This window comes from Nerophis lumbriciformis, linkage group LG26 (assembly GCF_033978685.3).
Source record: "Nerophis lumbriciformis linkage group LG26, RoL_Nlum_v2.1, whole genome shotgun sequence".
NCBI classification, from domain to species: domain Eukaryota; kingdom Metazoa; phylum Chordata; class Actinopteri; order Syngnathiformes; family Syngnathidae; genus Nerophis; species Nerophis lumbriciformis.
Window position 1 is genome coordinate 5,644,357 of NC_084573.2, and position 20,076 is coordinate 5,664,432.

The following is a 20,076-nucleotide window of genomic DNA, read 5'->3' on the forward strand; positions in this document are numbered from 1 at the left end:
CTGGTATTTTGGCCCATTTCTCCATGCAGATCTTCTCGAGAGCAGTGATGTTTTGGGGCTGTCGCCGAGCAACACGGACTTTCAACTCCCTCCACAGATTTTCTATGGAGTTGAGGTCTGGAGACTGGCTAGGCCACTCCAGGACTTTCAAATGCCTCTTAAGGAGCCACTCCTTTGTTGCCCGGGCAGTGTGTTTGGGATCATTGTCATGCTGGAAGACCCAGCCACGTTTCATCTTCAAAGCTCTCACTGATGGAAGGAGGTTTTGGCTCAAAATCTCACGATACATGGCCCCATTCATTCTTTCCTTAACACGGATCAGTCGGCCTGTCCCCTTAGCAGAAAAACAGCCCCAAAGCATGATGTTTCCACCCCCATGCTTCACAGTAGGTATGGTGTTCTTGGGATGCAACTCAGTATTCTTCTTCCTCCAAACACGACGAGTTGAGTTTATACCAAAAAGTTCTATTTTGGTTTCATCTGACCACATGACATTCTCCCAATCCTCTGCTGTATCATCCATGTGCTCTCTGGCTAACTTCAGACGGGCCTGGACATGCACTGGCTTAAGCAGGGGGACACGTCTGACACTGCAGGATTTGATTCCCTGTCGGCGTAGTGTGTTACTGATGGTAACCTTTGTTACTTTGGTCCCAGCTCTCTGCAGGTCATTCACCAGGTCCCCCCGTGTGGTTCTGGGATTTTTGCTCACCGTTCTCATGATCATTTTGAACCCACGGGATGAGATCTTGCGTGGAGCCCCAGATCGAGGGAGATTATCAGTGGTCTTGTATGTCTTCCATTTTCTGATAATTGCTCCCACAGTTGATTTTTTCACACCAAGCTGCTTGCCTATTGTAGATTCACTCTTCACAGTGTGGTGCAGGTCTACAATTCTTTTCCTGGTGTCCTTTGACAGCTCTTGGAGTGGAGTTTGGAGTCTGACTGTTGGAGGCTGTGGAAAGGTGTCTTTTATACAGATAACGAGTTCAAACAGGTGCCATTAAGACAGGTAACGAGTGGAGGACAGAAGAGCTTCTTAAAGAAGAAGTTACAGGTCTGTGAGAGCCAGAGATCTTCCTTGTTTGAAGTGACCAAATACTTATTTTCCACCATAATTTACATATAAATTCTTTAAAATTCCTACAATATGAATTCCTGGATTTTTTTTCACATTCTATCTCTCACAGTTGAAGTGTACCTATGATGAAAATTACAGACCTCTGTCATCATTTTAAGTGGGAGAACTTGCACAATCGTGGCTGACTAAATACTTTTTTGCCCCACTGTATATAAATATATATATATATATATATATATATATATTAGAGATGCGCGGTTTGCGGACACAACCGCGGAGTCCGCGGATTATCCGCGGGTCTGGCGGTTGAAATAAAAAAAAAATTAGATTTTATCCGTGGGTCGGGTCGGGCGGTTTAAATAATAAAAAAAAGATTTTAAATAGATTCAGGCGGGTGGCAGTTAAACCAATTCGGAAATATATATACATAGTTAAATGTTGTTACCCACATACGAAAAACGAGCAGCACTCTTTGAAACAGGCAATTATTTATCATCAGGCACCTGCAGCATGCCACAATAGAAGAAGAAAAAAAAAATAGATGGCAACGCCGGCAGCAAACGTGGTACGCGACAAACTAAAAAAGGGAATACTAAAGACCAGGGGAAAAAAGGCCAGAAAAGTTCAGCGTGGACTCGTTTTTATGAGGTTGTAAATCAGGATGATAGTAATGCCGGCTACGTGATTTGCAAGAGCTGCGACGCTGTTTATGTCTACGACAGTCACAAAACCGGGACATCTAACGTGGTGCATCACATTTGTGCAAAACCCCGAATCTCCACAAACACCCTGAGCATGAGCAGTTTCGTCCGCCGTGATCCCAGAAGAGTGCCACAGGATAGAACGCAGCTGCCTGCAGCAGTTTGAGTGGCGCGAGCGCGCTTGGAGGTGCGCTCAGCGCGGCTCCCAGGTGATTGCGCACTGGTGTGCGTCTGGGCCGTGACAGCGTGGCACGCATTGAATGTCTCTGCTACATTGGATCAGTCTCCTTTCTTTAACAGGCAAAAGCTTTATAACCTCACTAATGCCTTGCATCGTCTATATTAGATATATAACAACGGGCGGGTGGCGGATGGCGGGCGGGTGCGGTTTTGATTAAATGTTAGTTCGGGTGGATGGCGGATGGTTGACGACTTTTGTGATGCGGTTGCGGATGAAATAATTGCCTATCCGCGCATCTCTAATATATATATATATATATATATATATATATATATATATATACATATATATATATGTATGTGTGGGAAAAAAAATCACAAGACTATTTCATCTCTACAGGCCTGTTTCATGAGGGGGGGTACCCTCAATCATCAGGAGATTTTTTGGATAACCTTATCAAGACATATATATATATATATATATATATATATATATATATATATATATATATATCTCCATATATATCCCTCCGGGTACTCCGGCTTCCTCCCACTTCCAAAGACATGCACCTGGGGATAAGTTGATTGGCAACACTAAATTGGCCCTAGTGTGTGGATGTGAGTGTGAATGTTGTCTGTCTATCTGTGTTGGCCCTGCGATGAGGTGGCGACTTATCCAGGGTGTACCCCGCCTTCCGCCCGATTGTAGCTGAGATAGGCTCCAGCGCCCCCCGCGACCCCAAAGGGAATAAGCGGTAGAAAATGGATGGATGGATGGATATATATATATATATATGGATGCTGTATAGGGACAGATCCATTAAGAGTTTGAGCAGAAAAATGTCCCTTGGGAATTAACTATAAACAATAAAACATTGACAAAATGATGTGTCACGTGAATGGTTTTTGAAGTAACACCTTTGTGACATGAAAAAACCCCACAATAAATGTAAATAAATCATGGCGTTTACTTTTTGATATCAATGTAAAACTCAAAGCAGTTTGGCTAATGAAGATGAAGTCTAATAAACAAGCTTTGTTCTTCTCCAACAACGCCTCCTTGTAGTTCAGTGCAACAGTTTGGCCAACAAAAATAAAGACTAGACACCTCTCACTTCGAATACACAATCTTCACAGCCATCGTTCAATTCAAGGAGATGACACAACATTTGAGCTAATATTGATGTTAATTGAACACTGATACAGTTTGCAGTTAAATAAAGGAGAAGTGAACATCCCAGTAAACAAACTAAAGACTTTATAAACAAGTTGTGACCGCGTTCACGACCCATCACCTGCTGCATGTTTCCTCACCTCATTAACTCTGTCACAGCAGCTGATGGACAATGTATTGAGAAAATAAAAGCAACATACAACAGTTTTCTCCTTACTTTTAGTGTGGGGACAAGTGTGTCTGTCTCCAATATTGTCCACACCTGTCTCCATCTAAACACAGCAGTGCACTCTTAAACGCACGACGGGAAGCAATGGAAAATTACGTTAAACCAGCGCTTGGCTCCGTTTACTCCGAGGGCAAATCTCCGGGGCAAAGTCTGTGTCATTAGATGTCATGATTATCAAGCCAAACGACGCTAGGTCGCATGGACCTGACTTCCTGTTGCCTAAAATGCATTAATAAATGACGATTTTGCTGTAACTGAAAACATTTACGTACTACTAACCTTCGGGAAATTTATCGCAAATTATCATTATACCGTTTAGCGTTACATCCCTCGTCCATCAACAAGTAAAAAGTCAATGGCGGTCACGGCATGTTCTAGTCGTGGATGTTGGTAAACTTTTTAGGGCATTACGGCAAGTCACAAGGGCAGTCGCGGCTTTTGCCACAGTTGCCGTGGTTAAATTCAAGCCCTGCTAACGGAATCACTTTTTAACAAATGTTATTTATTAGTGTGTTACTTCAAATATCTGGCATAATACAGTTGAGATCAGTTTCATATGAGAGTAGTCTGCACCGGACCGAACAGCAGGACAGGTGTAACAATTACATTATTACTTGTCACTCTTTATAACTCCTTGTGCAGATCTAAATGTTCATTATTTAAATGTTGACCTCAGTTTGAAGCAAAGGTGCTAATACTCATCGCCACATTTGGCGAGGCGTGTTTTAAAGCAGCTGTTGTGAGAGGAGCAAATGTGTGTGTGTGCTCCTTTAAGAATGGCAGTATGTGGGGTGCGTGACGAGTAAGTGAGTGGACAAGTTAGGAGAGGTAGCGCTAGCATGTGCAGGAGTGTCAATAGCATGGTGGATGTCCGCTTGTGCCCTGTGGAAATTATAAATAAAGTGACCAAGTTGTAACTAATCAATGGCCTCGTCATTCCAACCAAAGTGAAAGGTCTCCCCTGCTCTCCTCGACCACGGTCTGGGAGCCGACAAGCAGGAAAGGTGTAAAACAGTACTTGCAACGCGTTGCCTCCTTGTTTAAAGCGTCACCTTTATTGTTAGTTTTGAAGCCCAAATACCTCCATATTGTACTTCACACCCTCATTATTAACCAGTAGAATTCTAGATTTTTGCCTTTCTTCCTCTTCAAGATGTTATTGCTTGTATGCACTTTGTGTGTGTGCCTCGACCCTGTAGTCACTCAGATGAAAGAGCGGAAGCGGTACTTTTCAAAGGTGGTGTCGTACCGATTTCAATTGATTAGTACCGCGATACTTTATTAGTACCGGTATATACAGCAGTATATCTATATACTGCTGTATATTTATGTATATATGTTGAGTTTAACAGTCCAGTTGTGATTGATTGAATGCCCTGAGAATTATACTGGACATTCTTTTGTAATTGCCACAAAATAACGTGTAGAATTTTGTTAATTTCTTGCCAAAATTATTTTTTATTTTATAGATATTTTCAAAGCAGATGCTTAGGGCCCTCTGGCACCTGTTGCGTTTTGGACCAGTTGTTCCTCCCAGGGAATTCAAGCCACAAGTCGCTCCCAAGCTCTTTACGACACTTAAAGCTGAGTAGAAAAACCACCAGAGACAGAATAGGTATTTTGTAATATATTTGCAAAGCTTTGCATATATACATTGAGACCAGTCCAGCATAGAACATTCAATCGCCCCGCTAAGATGGTCTGCTCTCTTGACCAAATCCCCTCTCCTCTTAAGTCCCCCCCCCCCCCCTCCCCCCCCTGGCAGTCATGTCTCGCTAGCCAAAACACATGCTTATTATCTCTCTCTCTAACATTCCTCACTTCAAGGTTAAGCACCCAGTTTTGCAGACAACCAAAAGACCACCTTTGGAAGAAAAACACCTTTCTTTTCTCTTCCGTCAAACGTTTACATTCTCGAGCACATAAGTTCTGTAAGCCTTCTTTTAAACCGTTAGGTTTCTCGCCCTGTGCTCGAGCCATGTCCTTATCTAATTCACCTTGTTCCCCCCCTCCGTTTATCCCCGCGGACTCCACCGTCACCAATAGCAACACACACACACACACACACACAACCAGCAGCACACACACACCCACGCAACCAGCAGCACACACACACACAAGGAAAAAGCTGCACGAAAGCTCTTTCTCTGCGTTTCACTTTACCATAAAACTTCCAGTTACTTTTCTTTATTTACCAAAGGTTTGAGTTCACGACTTTTCGAGTATTGTAAACTCCCTCTTAACCCTTTCAAGAAACGTTCTCTTTTTTTTTTTTAAACTCTACCTGTTAATTTCATTGTTGACAACAGTACAGTCATCACACTTTCTCCCCAACCGCCATCACATTCTTATCTGTCACACTCCGTGGCCATTGTGTCTTTTGTCTCAGAATTTATCGTACCATACGAAGGGCCTCAAACCCATTACTCAGAATTTATCGTACCGTACGAAGGGCCTCAAACCCATTACTCAGAATTTATCGTACCGTACCAAGGGCCTCAAACCCGTTACTCAGAATTTATCGTACAGTACGAAGGTCCTCAAACCCGTTACTCGTTTAGGCGACGACCAATGACCCAGGGTGAGCTACACCCAACTATTAGTTTATTCGTCAATGAAACTGCCCGTCACGGTAGTCGAGACACAATGACACGAGTTGACCGCTTATTTACAACTTTTTATGTAATGGCGGACAAGGCAAAAATGCAATCAATCCATCAAAATGTCCACTCTGTGTCTGGGGTACAAACAGTGTTTGACTTACATACTTCAAGACAGACTCCTAAAGCAGATTTTAGAAAAAGGCTCTGCTTACCTTGTTTTATGTTTGGCCACTATTGAGTCTGTCCAGAAGAGTGCAAGAGGTGTCCAATTCTCAGCGTGTCGCACCGGACGAGGCCCCCAAATTGTTGCGTTTTGGACCAGTTGTTCCTCCCAGGGAATTCAAGTCACAAGTCGCTCCCAAGCTCTTTACGACACTTAAAGCTGAGTAGAAAAACCACCAGAGACAGAATAGGTATTTTGTAATATATTTGCAAAGCTTTGCATATATACATTGAGACCAGTCCAGCATAGAACATTCAATCGCTCTCTTGACCAAACCCCCTCTCCTCTTAAGTCTCTCTTCCTCCCCCCCTGGCAGTCATGTCTCGCTAGCCAAAACACATGCTTATTATGTCTCTCTCTAACATTCCTCACTTCAAGGTTAAGCACCCAGTTTTGCAGACAACCAAAAGACCACATTTGGAAGAAAAACACTAGCTGTTTTGTAATATGAAAATGAAATGAAAAGAAGTAACACTTAAATTCGGATGTATGTAAATATCTGCCTCCGACACACCTCATGGGGGACCCGTAAAATCTGTGCCTCTTAAGACCTCACTGTTGGCTTTGTACGCTCATGTTACTTCTCAACTAGTCAAAGTTGACGCTAATCGACCTGTTTCTTCTCCTTTTTACTGAATGTGAAAACAAAAGTGAGTCCACAAATAACTGAATCGTAAAGCAGAATCGAAAATGAAATCTGAATTGGTAAAATCTTATCTATTTCGATCCCAGCATGTGTTTGTCTTCTTGTGTCCTGCAGACGTCTGTGAAAAATATCGTCCACCTGAGCAGCAGGAGGGGTCCTCCAGTGTGGAGCAGAAGAGGTCACAGCACCTCCACGTGAAAGAAGAGGAGCCACAGCCCCCCCACTTTAAAGATGAGGAAAAACAGCGGCTGTCCCCCCACTTCATAGAGGAAGACAAGAGACACCTCATCAGTGTGAAGAGTGAAGATGATGAGGTCAAAGGTGAGAGTGAACAGAAGTGGAGCTTCAAGATGCGGACGGAGGAGCCACAGCCCTCCCGCATTAAGAAGGAAGAGGAATACCCACTGACACCCCATTTTAAAGAAGAAGCGGTGGATCCACTAAGCCCTCACATTAAGGATGAAGAGAAGGACCCACTGAGCCCTCACATTAAAGAGGAAGAGGAGGAACACAGCATCAGTCAGCAGGGAGAGCATCTTGAAGGACTGGAGGAGGTTGATGTCACCAAGATGCCAGTGACTGGTGTCCCTGTGAAGAGTGAAGGTGATGAGGTCAAAGGTGAGAGTGAGGAGAAGAGAGAGGCGGAGCCTCCAAGCAGCAGCTCAACTCAACACATGACAACAGAAGCTGATGGAGACCACTGTGGAGGATCACAAGCAGACAAGCTCTTAGCTCCACTATCAGATAGTGAGGACACAACGTCACACTCTCCTGACACTGATGATGAAGACTCTAAAGATGATAAGACATGTCACACTGACAACACACACTTCACATGTTCTCACTGTGACAAAACCTTTAAAACTCCTAGTATTTTGAAAAAACACATGAGAACACACACTGGAGAAAAACCTTTTTCATGTTCAATCTGCGGTAAACATTTTACTCAAAAGCACAATTTCAAAACACACATGAGAACACACACTGGAGAAAAAAATGTTTCATGTTCAATCTGCGGTAAAGATTTTACTCGAAGGGAACATTTCAAAACACACATGAGAATACACACTGGAGAAAAACCTTTTTCGTGTTCAATCTGCGGTAAAGATTTTAGTCAAAGGCCCAATTTCAAAGCACACATGAGAATACACTCTGGAGAAAAACCTTTTTCCTGCTCAGAATGTGGTAAAAGTTTTGTAGAAAATCGAAGTTTAAAAGAACACATGGGAATACACACTGGAGAAACCCCTTTTTCCTGCTCAGAATGTGGTAAAAGTTTTGTAAAAAAGCAAAATTTAAAAGTACACACGAGATTACACACGGGAGAAAAACCTTTTTCCTGCTCAGAATGTGGTAAAAGTTTTCTAGTAAATCAAAGTTTAAAAGTACACATGAGAATACACACTGGAGAAAACCCTTTTTCCTGCTCAGAATGTGGTAAAAGTTTTGTAAAAAATCAAAATTTACAAGTACACATGAGAATACACACTGGCGAAAACCCCTTTTCCTGCTCAGAATGTGGTAAAAGTTTTCTATTAAATCAAAGTTTAAAAGAACACATGAGAACACACACCGGAGAAAAACCTTTTTCATGTTCAATCTGCGGTAAAGATTTTTCTCGAAAGGACAATTTCAAAGCACACATGAGAACGCACTCTGGTGAAAAACCATACTCCTGTTCGAGCTGCAACAAAAGCTTCCGTTGCCTATACACTCTTAGAGTTCACATGAGAACACACACAGGAGAGAAAGTGTTGAGTTGCAGTGTGTGTGGTGAAAGATTCTCCTATAAGAACCAGTGTGAGAAACACAAGTGTGCTGGTGAGAACAGCAGCAGCACATGAAGATGCAGGATTTGAAATAAACTGTCAAAACTTTCACTTTTGACTTTCTAACATCAGCACATATAACATGTGTGACATCATTGTTGTGTGTGTAACACAATCTTGTTAATAACATTTATAGATTAGACACTTTTATTTCAGTCAAGTACATGAGTTAATATACACATTTGTGTACTTTAAAATGAACAGAACAATTTGACTGAAATGGTGAGAATAAACAGTACATAAAATATGTTATATACAATAATAATTGTATGTGTAGGTATTCATAATTAACTTTTATACTTATTCATAATAGTGTTTTTGTATAAGTTTTTCGAAATAATGAAGTGTTACATTTTTTTTTTCTATTTGTGGATAATTCCATAGATGAACTCCTTTATATGATATACATATTTCACCATCTCCACCTCTCCAATGTCCTTCTTTAACCCCTTAACCAGTGTCATCAAACTATTATCATTCATGTCTTGATCTGATTTAAATTTATATATGATCTTGCAATTATCTACCATAACCTTTTTCCTCTTTTCTATTCCTTCATCATCTTCATGTACTCTTTTAGCACTCCACTTTCCTTCATGCCCTCCTCTCCCCTTCTTTCCTCTCTCCCCTCTAGTCCTATCCATGTCCATACCTTCCTCATACATCATACTTGCCAACCCTCCCGGATCTTCCGGGAGACTCCCGAAATTCAGCGCCTCTCCCGAAAACCTCCCGGGACAAATTTTCTCCCGAAAATCTCCCGAAATTCAGGCGGAGCTGGAGGCCACGCCCCCTCCAGCTCCATGCGGACCTGAGTGAAGTGTTGACAGCCTGTTCACACGTCCGCTTTCCCACAATATAAACAGCTAATGATGGAGGGCGAGTTCTTGGTTTCTTATGTGGGTTTATTGTTAGGCAGTTTCATTAACGTCCTCCCAGCGCGGTAACAACACACAACAACAGCAGTCACGTTTTGGTCTGCCGTAAAGCAGTCCGTCTGCCGTAAACAGCAATGTTGTGACACTTTTAAACAGGACAATACTGCCATCTACTGTACATGCATATGTGACCCACCCATAATGTGTCACATTTTTGTGTTGATTTATTTATTTTATTTTGTGGTTTGAATTCGTTTTTGGAGCTGTCATTACACATTTATCAGTATTCACATTGGTCAGTAGGGGGCAGTAGGGCGTTTCTTCCCAATTGAATGCTATCACCTGCAGACCGGAAGTGTCTTGTCATTCTGATGAGCGCGACCAGTCTGTGAACAATTGAAACGTCCTGTGTGCTTTTTCCTCCTGTATAACAGGTTAGTTTTGGTGAATCAACTCACTGAATAATATCCATGTGATCTTTATAAGTTTAAGTACACATTCTGATGGTGGAGCCTAACTCTAAAGTGTTTGTGAGTTGTAGTTTGTATTTGTGAATGAATCCAGTGCACAGCTGCAGTAATCAATACAAAAAGGCGACGTGAGCGCGCAATGTTTATATAGGAACTTCTGATCCGAATTCAGACTCCCAAATTAGAGCTCCCGTTTTCTTATTGATTTTATCATGTATATTTGTATAATGTGTGTGTTCTGAAATAGTGACAGAGAATAGAACAAGGATGGACAATTCAACCCTTAACTCAACAATGAGTAGATGAGTGTTATGTGTGTGTGTATATGTGTAAATAAATGAACACTGAAAATCAAGTATTTCTTTTATTTATTTATATATATATATATATATATGTGTGTGTGTAATAAAATATATATATATATATATATAGCTAGAATGCACTGAAAGTCAAGTATTTTATATATATATATATATATATCTTAACCACACCCCCCACCCCCCACCTCCCGAAATCGGAGGTCTCAAGGTTGGCAAGTATGTCGTACATCCCCTCACTATCCCCTTCCATCTCCATCCAGTCACAAATCAGTTTATGCTCAACCGCCAAAAAGATTCAAACACTTTCACTGTCAGCCACCGCTCCTTGGTTCACTTCTGCTTCCGCCTCCCAATGTCCTCTTGGGTGTATTGCTGCCCTCCACAGGCTATTAACAGAATGTCCTCCTTCTGTCCTATGGCCCACACTACAGACTTGGACACAAACAGGACAGGAAGTAAAAAGCAGCTTTAAGGAGGTCAAAACAAAATGTATGCATTCTTTCCAACGGCCGCTGGGTGGCAGCAGAGGCTCCATGTATTACCTGAAGAAACATTTGACTTCCACATTATTTATCTCACATTTATTCACATGTTTATAACAGTGCTGAACATTTTAATTTCCCCTCGGGGATTAATAAAGTATTTCTGATTCTGATTCTGATAATTACATCACTCTCATGAAGCCTTTAAAGCCGAATATGTTTTTTACCATAGCTCAGGTTCACAATGTTGGAATATTGACTGCTGACATACTTGCCAACCCTCACGGATTTTCCGGGAGACTCCCGAAATTCAGCGCCTCTCCCGAAAACTTCCCGGGACAAATTTTCTCCCGAAAATCTCCCGCAATTCAGGCGGAGCTGGAGGCAACACCCCCTCCAGCTCCATGCGGACCTGAGTGACGTGTCGACAGCCTGTTTTCACGTCCGCTTTCCCACAATATAAACAGCGTGCCTGCCCAATCACGTTATAACTGTAGAATGATCAAGGGCGAGTTCTTGGTTTATGTGTTGGCCTTGCGATGAGGTGGCGACTTGTCCAGGGTGTACCCTGCCTTCCGCCAGATTGTAGCTGAGATAGGCTCCAGCACCCCCCGCGACCCCGAAGGGAATAAGCGGTAGAAAATGGATGGATGGATGTTGTCTTTGGTTATGAGTGTTGGCATAGCATTATGAACACTGGAGTGGAAACAGTCAATTACATACTTGCCAACCCTTACGGATTTTCCGGGAGACTCCCGAAATTCAGCGCCTCTCCCGAAAACCTCCCGGGACAAAATTTCTCCCGAAAATCTCCCGCAATTCAGGCGTAGCTGGAGGCAACGCCCCCCCCCCAGCTCCATGCGGACCTGAGTGACGTGTCGACAGCCTGTTTTCACGTCCGCTTTCCCACAATATAAACAGCGTGCCTGCCCAATCACGTTATAACTGTAAATAAATAAATGATCAATGGGTTATACTTGTATAGCGCTTTTCTACCTTCAAGGTACTCAAAGCTCTTTGACAGTATTTCCACATTCACCCATTCACACGCACATTCACACACTGATGGCGGGAGCTGCCATGCAAGGCGTTAACCAGCAGCCATCAGGAGCAAGGGGTGAAGTGTCTTGCCCAAGGACACAACGGACGTGACTGCTGACCCGTCTCCGCTCGGGATGGTCTCCTGCTGGTCTCCTGCTGGCCCTACTATGGACTGGACTCTCACTACTATGTTAGATCCACTAAGGACTGTTCTTCCACAATATTATGTCACTCGACATCCATTGCTTTCGGTCTCCCCTAGAGAGAGGGGGTTACCCACATATGCGGTTTCTCATAGTCATTCACATCGACGTCCCTTATGTGGGCTCTGTACCGAGGATGTCGTAGAAGACTTTTGTGATTTAGGGTTATATAAATAAACATTGATTGATTGATTGATTGACTAGGACGGTAGAAGGTGGGGATTGAACCCCAGTAACCAGCAACCCTCCGATTGCTGGCAGGGCCACTCTACCAACTTTGCCAACTGTAGAATGATCGAGGGCGAGTTCTTGGTTTATTATGTGGGTTTATTGTTGGGCAGTTTCATTAACGTCCTCCCAGCGCGGCAACAACACACAACAACAGCAGTCACGTTTTCGTCTACCGCATACTTGCCAACCTTGAGACCTCCGATTTCGGGATTTCCATCCTTGTTCTATTCTCTGTCACTATTTTTCTGACCATGCTGAACACCCTCTCTGATGATGCATTGCTGTGTGGCACGCACAAAAGTGCTTTCATCAAATGCACTAGAGTCTGGAATCTTCCATCTCTCCCTAGCATGGCACAAAACCGGTCAATCTTTGCTTCCCGAGGAAGATCTTCACTGCCAAGCACTTGGTAATCTACTACTTCTTCCCGGAGGCTATCCAGGTCCAATCGCAGCTGCGGCTTGGAACTTAGAAGCGTATTTCTTCATCTTACTCGTCGTCGGCGTCGCCATGGCTGTATCTTCCTTGTTTTTCTGCTTCGTCTCCTTGTTGTGTGCACAGTTGTGCACTGCACTCTCTAAAAGCCCTAGATGTTATTGTCACATATGCATGTACAGTAGATGGCAGTATTGTCCTGTTTAAGAGTGTCACAACATTGCTGTTTACGTAGACAAAAACGTGACTGCTGTTGCCGCGCTGGGAGGACGTTAATGAAACTGCTGTCGGAGGCAGATATTTACATATATCCGTATTTAAGTGTTACTTCTTTATTTTCATAATCATATTACAAAACAGCTAGTGTTTTTCTTCCAATTGTGGTCTTTTGGTTGTCTGCAAATACTGTGTGCTAACCTTGACTATGGAATGTAAGGAGGAGAGATAATCCTTCTCCTTATCTCTTCTTGTGTCCAGCTGCGGAGGACAATGGGCATGTGTTTGGGCTGGAAAGACAAGACAGCGAGGGTGGGAGGGAGAGAGACTTTATAGAATAGAAGGTTTCCATATTTTAGATCAGACCATCTTAGCTGCGCGATTGAATGTTCTATGCTGGACTGGTCTCATTATATTTACAAAGCTTTGCAAATATATTGTTAAGGTTTGCAGGGGAGGTGACGGCAACAGACACTAGATGGAAGTAATGTTCAATGATTTATTATATATAGTAATATATATAATAAACAACACTAAATATATGAACTAAGGAAATGGAGTGTGGCAAAATCCAAGAGTGTGTATGGTGTACGACTATGTGTAGTATTTAACTGAGGTGTGCGTTACCAAGTGTTGAACGAGAGATGAGGAAGTCCAGGGAAAGAGGGGAATCCGTGTCCAAGCGGGAGGTCGAGATCCAAGGAGCAGTCCGAGAAGCAGGGGAACGACGACGAGAAATGACGAGACACACAGCAACGTCAAAACACGGGAACGGAGGTCTGCAGTAGGATGATATAACAATGAAACACGGAAGGGAAAACAGACAGAGAGAACAGTATTGCATCAAGCAGGATGATAGCTTACTATACGCCAACAGATGATTATATTCCGGCCCGGCATGCCAAGATGTCCAGGCTTATGAAGGCAGCTCCTTCATTCCAGGCAGGTGTGATGATTGCCGGCAAGTGATTGCAGCTGGCGGAAGCTGCAGGGCGGAGACGCGCGCGGCGCGTACCTGGATGTGCGCCACAGTCGTGGGCGTGTCCCGCGGTGTGAAGCGCAGAGCGCAATGATGAGGGCGCATTCCAATGCACCCTGGCCGTGACATATATTACAAAATACCTATTCTGTCTCTGGTGGTTCTTCTACTCAGCTTTAAGTGTCGTAAAGAGCTTGGGAGCGACCAGAAACTTGAATTCCCTGGGAGGAACAACTGGTCCAAACGCAACACTGCCTAACAATAAACCCACATAAGAAACCAAGAACTCGCCCTCGATCATTCTACAGTTATAACGTGATTGGGCAGGCACGCTGTTTATATTGTGGGAAAGCGGACGTGAAAACAGGCTCACTCAGGTCTGCATGGAGTTGGAGGGGGCGTGGCCTCCAGCTCCGCCTGAATTTCGGGATATTTTCGGGAGAAAATTTGTCCCGGGAGGTTTTCGCGAGAGGCGCTGAATTTCGGGAGTCTCCCGGAAAATCCGGGAGGGTTGGCAAGTATGTAATTGACTGTTTCCACTCCAGTGTTCATAATGCTATGCCAACACTCATAACCAAAGACAACGTAATGGAGATATATGAATCTAAGAGGCCAACTAACAAGAAAGTGGCCCAGATGATAAAACCATCATTTGAATGCCTAAATCCACAAGAGCAGACTGCTCTTAACCACCTGAGAAGCATCGACCAAAGAAAATTGGAGATCTTCTTACGCTCCTGCACAGGATCTACTGTGCTGTGCAGAGACACAATTGCAGTCATTTTTAACACATTGTGTGGTTTAAGTTGCAGGCCTGTAGCACACACACGTGGAGCAGTTCTTGAGTTACCGTGCACTTACAGCACATACCCTGAGTTTCGCAAAGAATTTGATAATGTCTTGTCTGGCGACTGCTTCACAGTGGATATTATGGAAAGCACATCTATCTTCTACACCGAGGTTATCATGGCATTTGTCTGATGCAAAACTGTTTCTACAGATTTCCATGTATTGTTCTTAAATCTGCGTTCAAAGAACTCCGGCTTATTAGTGATTCCCAGAGCCCAAAAAAAGTCTGCGGGCTATAGAGCGTTTTCTATTCGGTCTCCAGTACTATGGAATGCCCTCCCGGTAACAATTAGAGATGCTACCTCAGTAGAAGCATTTAAGTCCCATCTTAAAACTCATTTGTATACTCTAGCCTTTAAATAGCCCCCCTGTTAGACCAGTTGATCTGCCGTTTCTTTTCTTTTCTCCTCTGCTCCCCTTTTCCTTGAGGGGGGGGGGCACAGGTCCGGTGGCCATGGATGAAGTGCTGGCTGTCCAGAGTCGGGACCCGGGGTGGACCGCTCGCCTGTGCATCGGCTGGGAACATCTCTGCGCTGCTGACCCGTCTCCGCTCGGGATGGTGTCCTGCTGGCCCCTCTATGGACTGGACTCTTACTATTATGTTGGATCCACTATGGACTGGACTCTCACAATTATGTCAGACCCACTCGACATCCATTGCTTTCGGTCTCCCCTAGAGGGGGGGGGTTACCCACATATGCGGTCCTCTCCAAGGTTTCTCATAGTCATTCACATCGACGTCCCACTGGGGTGAGTTTTTCCTTGCCCGTATGTGGGCTTTGTACCGAGGATGTCGTTGTGGCTTGTGCAGCCCTTTGAGACACTTGTGATTTAGGGCTATATAAATAAAGATTGATTGATTGATTGATTATTAAAACAGAGACCGTTTACATTTTTTAAATTGTTTTATTTTCTTATTTTTTCTGTAAATTGTTAGTACATTGAGATAACATTTTTTTCCACAAGATAGTTTAAGTTTAATAATTTTGATTAGTCAGCAGGGTCTGTTCTCATAGGTGAATGTCCCTTTTTGTACAAGTATTGTGTAACCCATATGGAAATATAGTGTCACTAATATATTCACCCAGTGCCGGCCCAAGCCTCCACGGGGCCCTAAGCAAAATTTGATTTTGGGGCCTTCTATTTCTGCCAATAATATTGATTGATCATTCACACACCTACTATAAACTCATTGCGGCTCTGGCAGTGTTGTTTACATTATCCTATTGTCAGCCTGGCATGTCTTTACAAATGACATGTCATTTATAAAGATATGGGGGTGGCCCAGTTAAGAACATAAATAATACCAATGAATGAATGATGTCCAGAGTGCCACATATGGTTCCTAATCTTAAAATGTAGAAAAAATTCAGCTACAAGAGTGGCCTGGGGTTGAACAGTCCAAGTGATAAAGCTTTGTATTTACAGTAAAAGTGTCATCTTGTCTCATCAGTCTTGTACATATTAGTCTTTAATTACTAGTTTATTTTTTTAGTTAATTGTTCATATGTAATGTTTACTTTGTACAAAGAGAGCGCAGTCTACTGAAGTTAAATTCCATGTGTGTTAAACATAACTGGACAATAAAGCTGATTCTGATTCACTTTATTATTTTTGGTAACAAAAACCTGAAACAGCAATGTGCAAAAATGTTGACCTAAAATTGTGTTTTTGTACAATAATATATCTTTGATCATTTAGAAATCATCAGTCAGACTCGGACATGCAAAAAATAAAAAATAATTTTTTGTTAATTGCTTTTGGGGGCCCCCTGGTGACCGCGGGGCCCTAAGCAAGCGCTTAGTACGCTTATGCCTTGGGCCGGCTCTGTATTCACCTATTATTAATTTCTAATATATGGTGTGCCAAAGTCACTATTGTCACTTAAAAAATGTTAAAATTGATTTGTCAAAGTCATGTGGTCACTACAGGGTTAAATTAATTATGTATGCACGCAGCACGTTATTCACATGTTGGCCAGTAGAGGTCGCATGCACCTTTGTCATTCCCGGCATTCCTTCACTGAACGTCACAGTGAAGGCACGAGTCATATCGTTGCGTTGCAAAGACAAAGTTTTATACGTTAAAATACTTGTCAATTTTCAAACCGAGTGTTGGAAAAGCAGCATAAGATAGCCTGGTCCCAGTGGGAGCTGGATTGCTGTGTTTTGTGCTGCTGAGAACTCCACTAAGTGTTACTTTGTAAATGAGGCCTACAATATAACTGTTAGCTGTTAGCCTAGCATCCTGTTAGTGCTAAAGAGAGGAGTCTGATAACAAGACACAGAGTTAAGATGTACAAAACCAATTGGAGTAATATGATGTATTTAAAGAATGCCTTGTGACATGTTAGCATGTTGCAGTTGGATAACTTTATTGTATTTTCGTTTTGTGTAAAAGAGATGTATATTTAATGTTACTGTGTTCAGCCTTAGCAGTGAGCAGAGGAGCTGCATTCATTCCAATGCTGCTAAAAGCACCCTTGTCATGCTGCTTAAAGGGGAACTGTTGACACATTTCATTTATTAAATTGATACAGTTAAAATGATAATCATTATAATACATGATGACCAAAATGTGATTTCAGTTAAATAATCCCTTATTTTATTTTGTGATGGTTTAAAAAGTGATAATTCACAGTTCATAATTTAAAGGTAAAAAATCCTTAAATGGATGTAATTCATTTCATTCATTGAAATCTTAAGTAAGAGGTGAAGCTACTATAGTTTTCATGATTTGATGCTGCTATTAAAGTCTTACAGACTTATATGGAGTACAGTGTGAACCGACCAGTATTCACATGTCCATGACTAAATGGTTAAAATGAGTACCGTATTTTCCGCACTATTAGCCGCACCTAAAAACCACAAATTTACTCAAAAGCTGACAGTGCGGCTTATAACCCGGTGCGCTTTATATATGGATTAATATTAAGATTCATTTTCATAAAGTTTCGGTCTCGCAACTACGGTAAACAGCCGCCATCTTTTTTCCCCGTAGAAGAGGAAGTGCTTCTTCTTCTACGCAAGCAACCGCCAAGGTAAGCACCCGCCCCCATAGAACAGGAAGCGCTTCTTCTTCTACTGTAAGCAACCACCCGCCCGCGTAGAAGAAGAAGAAGCGCGCGGATATTACGTTTCATTTCCTTTGTGTGTTTACATCTGTAAAGACCACAAAATGGCTCCTACTAAGCGACAGGTTTCCGGTTCATGAAAAGACGCAATCTCTCCATCCGCACACGGACTACTATTTCACAGCAACTGCCTAAAGACTTTCAAGAAAAGCTGGCTACTTTCCGTGCATATTGTAAAAACAAGATAGCTGAAAAAAGATCCGGGCAGAGAACATTATCAACATGGACGAGGTTCCACTGACTTTTGATATTCCTGTGAACCGCACTGTGGATTCACCGGGAGCACGTACGGTGAATATTCGCACCACAGGGAATGAGAAGTCATCCTTCACTGTGGTTCTAGCTTGCCATGCTAATGGCCAGAAACTTCCACCCATGGTGATATTCAAAAGGAAGACCTTGCCAAAAGAGACCTTTCCAGCCGGCGTCATCATAAAAGCTAACTCGAAGGGATGGATGGATGAAGAAAAGATGAGCGAGTGGTTAAGGTAAGTTTACGCGAAGAGGCCGGGTGGCTTTTTTCACGCAGCTCCGTCCATGTTGATATACGACTCCATGCGCGCCCACATCACGCTGGTTTTTAATATATTATTAAAGTTTGACTGACCTATCTGACTGTTTTTTTGACATTCCTTTAGCGCAGTTAGATGCGGCTTATAACACGGGGCGGCTTATAGGTGGACAAAGTTTTGAAATATGCCGTTCATTGAAGGCGCGGCTTATAACCCAGGGCGGCTTATGGTGCGGAAAATACGGTAACTGTGTTTAGTGATTTAAAATTGAAGTTAATATGGTACCATATGGAAGAGAACTAAGAGTAAAAAGAGTATTCTAACTGATTACATTCTGTACTGCTATGTACAGATTGTTTTTTTGTATGATCCTGAAGTCTGGTTCCAAGCTGGACTTGAGTTAAGATGGCGAGCCAGTCCCAGTGAGTGAGAGTCTGCGGAGAGGGAGCGTTTGGATGTGGTGTGGCCAGCTGCATCGGTCTCCACACTCTGCAGTGATCTATAACTGAACTGATACACCATCAGAGTCGCAAGTATCGAACCGAATCAGTATGGAATAACGGATTACAATAGAACTAAGGATTCCCAACCAAGGAATATAGACAGTGTTCAATTCAATACTACCCGGGTAGATTGTATTTTTTGAAAGGACAATTTAAAAAGGACATTTCTTCTATTTTGCTACTTTTGAATTTTGCAACAGAGCTCTATTTTTATTTAATTTTTGGGGGGTATTTTCAATTTAAAAAGCACACTGTTCATGTGTTATTGTTTATTATTGTGCAATAAATTTGCCAGCAGTTGTTCTGTGGTCCACTAAGTACGTAACGTCTCATTGCGAGTCTCTCAATTATACAGCCAAGAACCTAGCAATCTTAATTGTTGTACTAACCTGCTATCCTACAGTAGGGGTGCTACAATCACATTTTGCAAAAATTGCACATTTTCATGTGCATGTGCAAAACCCTCAAATCTAAACTCCAAACATCCCAGAGCAAGCTAGTCAGATTACTTCTAGACCTCCACCCCAGATCCCACCTCACTCCTACCCACTTCTCCAAAGTGGGCTGGCTCAGGGTGGAGGACAGAGTAAAACAACTTGCACTGAGCTTGGTCTATAAAATCCGTTACACCTCCCTGATACCGAAGTACATGTCAAACTACTTCCTTAATGTAAATGACCGCCATAACCACAACACCAGGGGGAGCTCCACTAACCAGGTTAAACCCAGATTCCGATCCAACAAAGGTCTTAACTCATTCTCTTTCTATGCCACATCAATGTGGAATGCGCTCCCAACAGGTATAAAAGAAAGTGCATCTCTACCCTCCTTCAAATGCCTTCTGCTCTCTCTCTCTCTCTCTCTCTCTCTCTCTCTCTCTCTCTCTCTCTCTCTCTCTCTCTCTCTCTCTGCCCAATACTTGCTGTCCATATCCTACCAGTCAGACCTACACTGTTCCAATATCCATTTCTCTGTTCTCAATTGTTGATGACTGATGATAACACCCAAACCCAACCCCCGCCCCCTCCACACCCCGGATTGTAAATAATTCAATGGGATTATCTTGTGTGATGACTGTATTATGATGATAATATATATCTGATAGTATATATCTGTATCATGAATCAATTTAAGTGGACCCCGACTTAAACAAGTTGA

The 20,076-nt window shown here is 42.7% G+C and overlaps 1 protein-coding gene across 2 annotated transcripts in view; it reads left to right on the plus strand.

Moving 5' to 3' along the window:
* Positions 1-20,076, plus strand: part of LOC133623968 (uncharacterized) — a 289,936-nt gene that overhangs the window by 81,788 nt on the left and 188,072 nt on the right. The window contains exon 2 of one of the 2 annotated variants that reach the window (XM_072916168.1): positions 6,952-9,821. The exons of the other annotated variant lie outside the window; for it this stretch is intronic. Coding sequence (XP_072772269.1) covers positions 6,952-8,681 — 1,730 coding nt within the window. The 3' untranslated portion in view covers positions 8,682-9,821. Of the gene's footprint in view, positions 1-6,951; positions 9,822-20,076 lie in introns of those variants that run through there. 2 annotated transcript variants of the gene reach the window in all.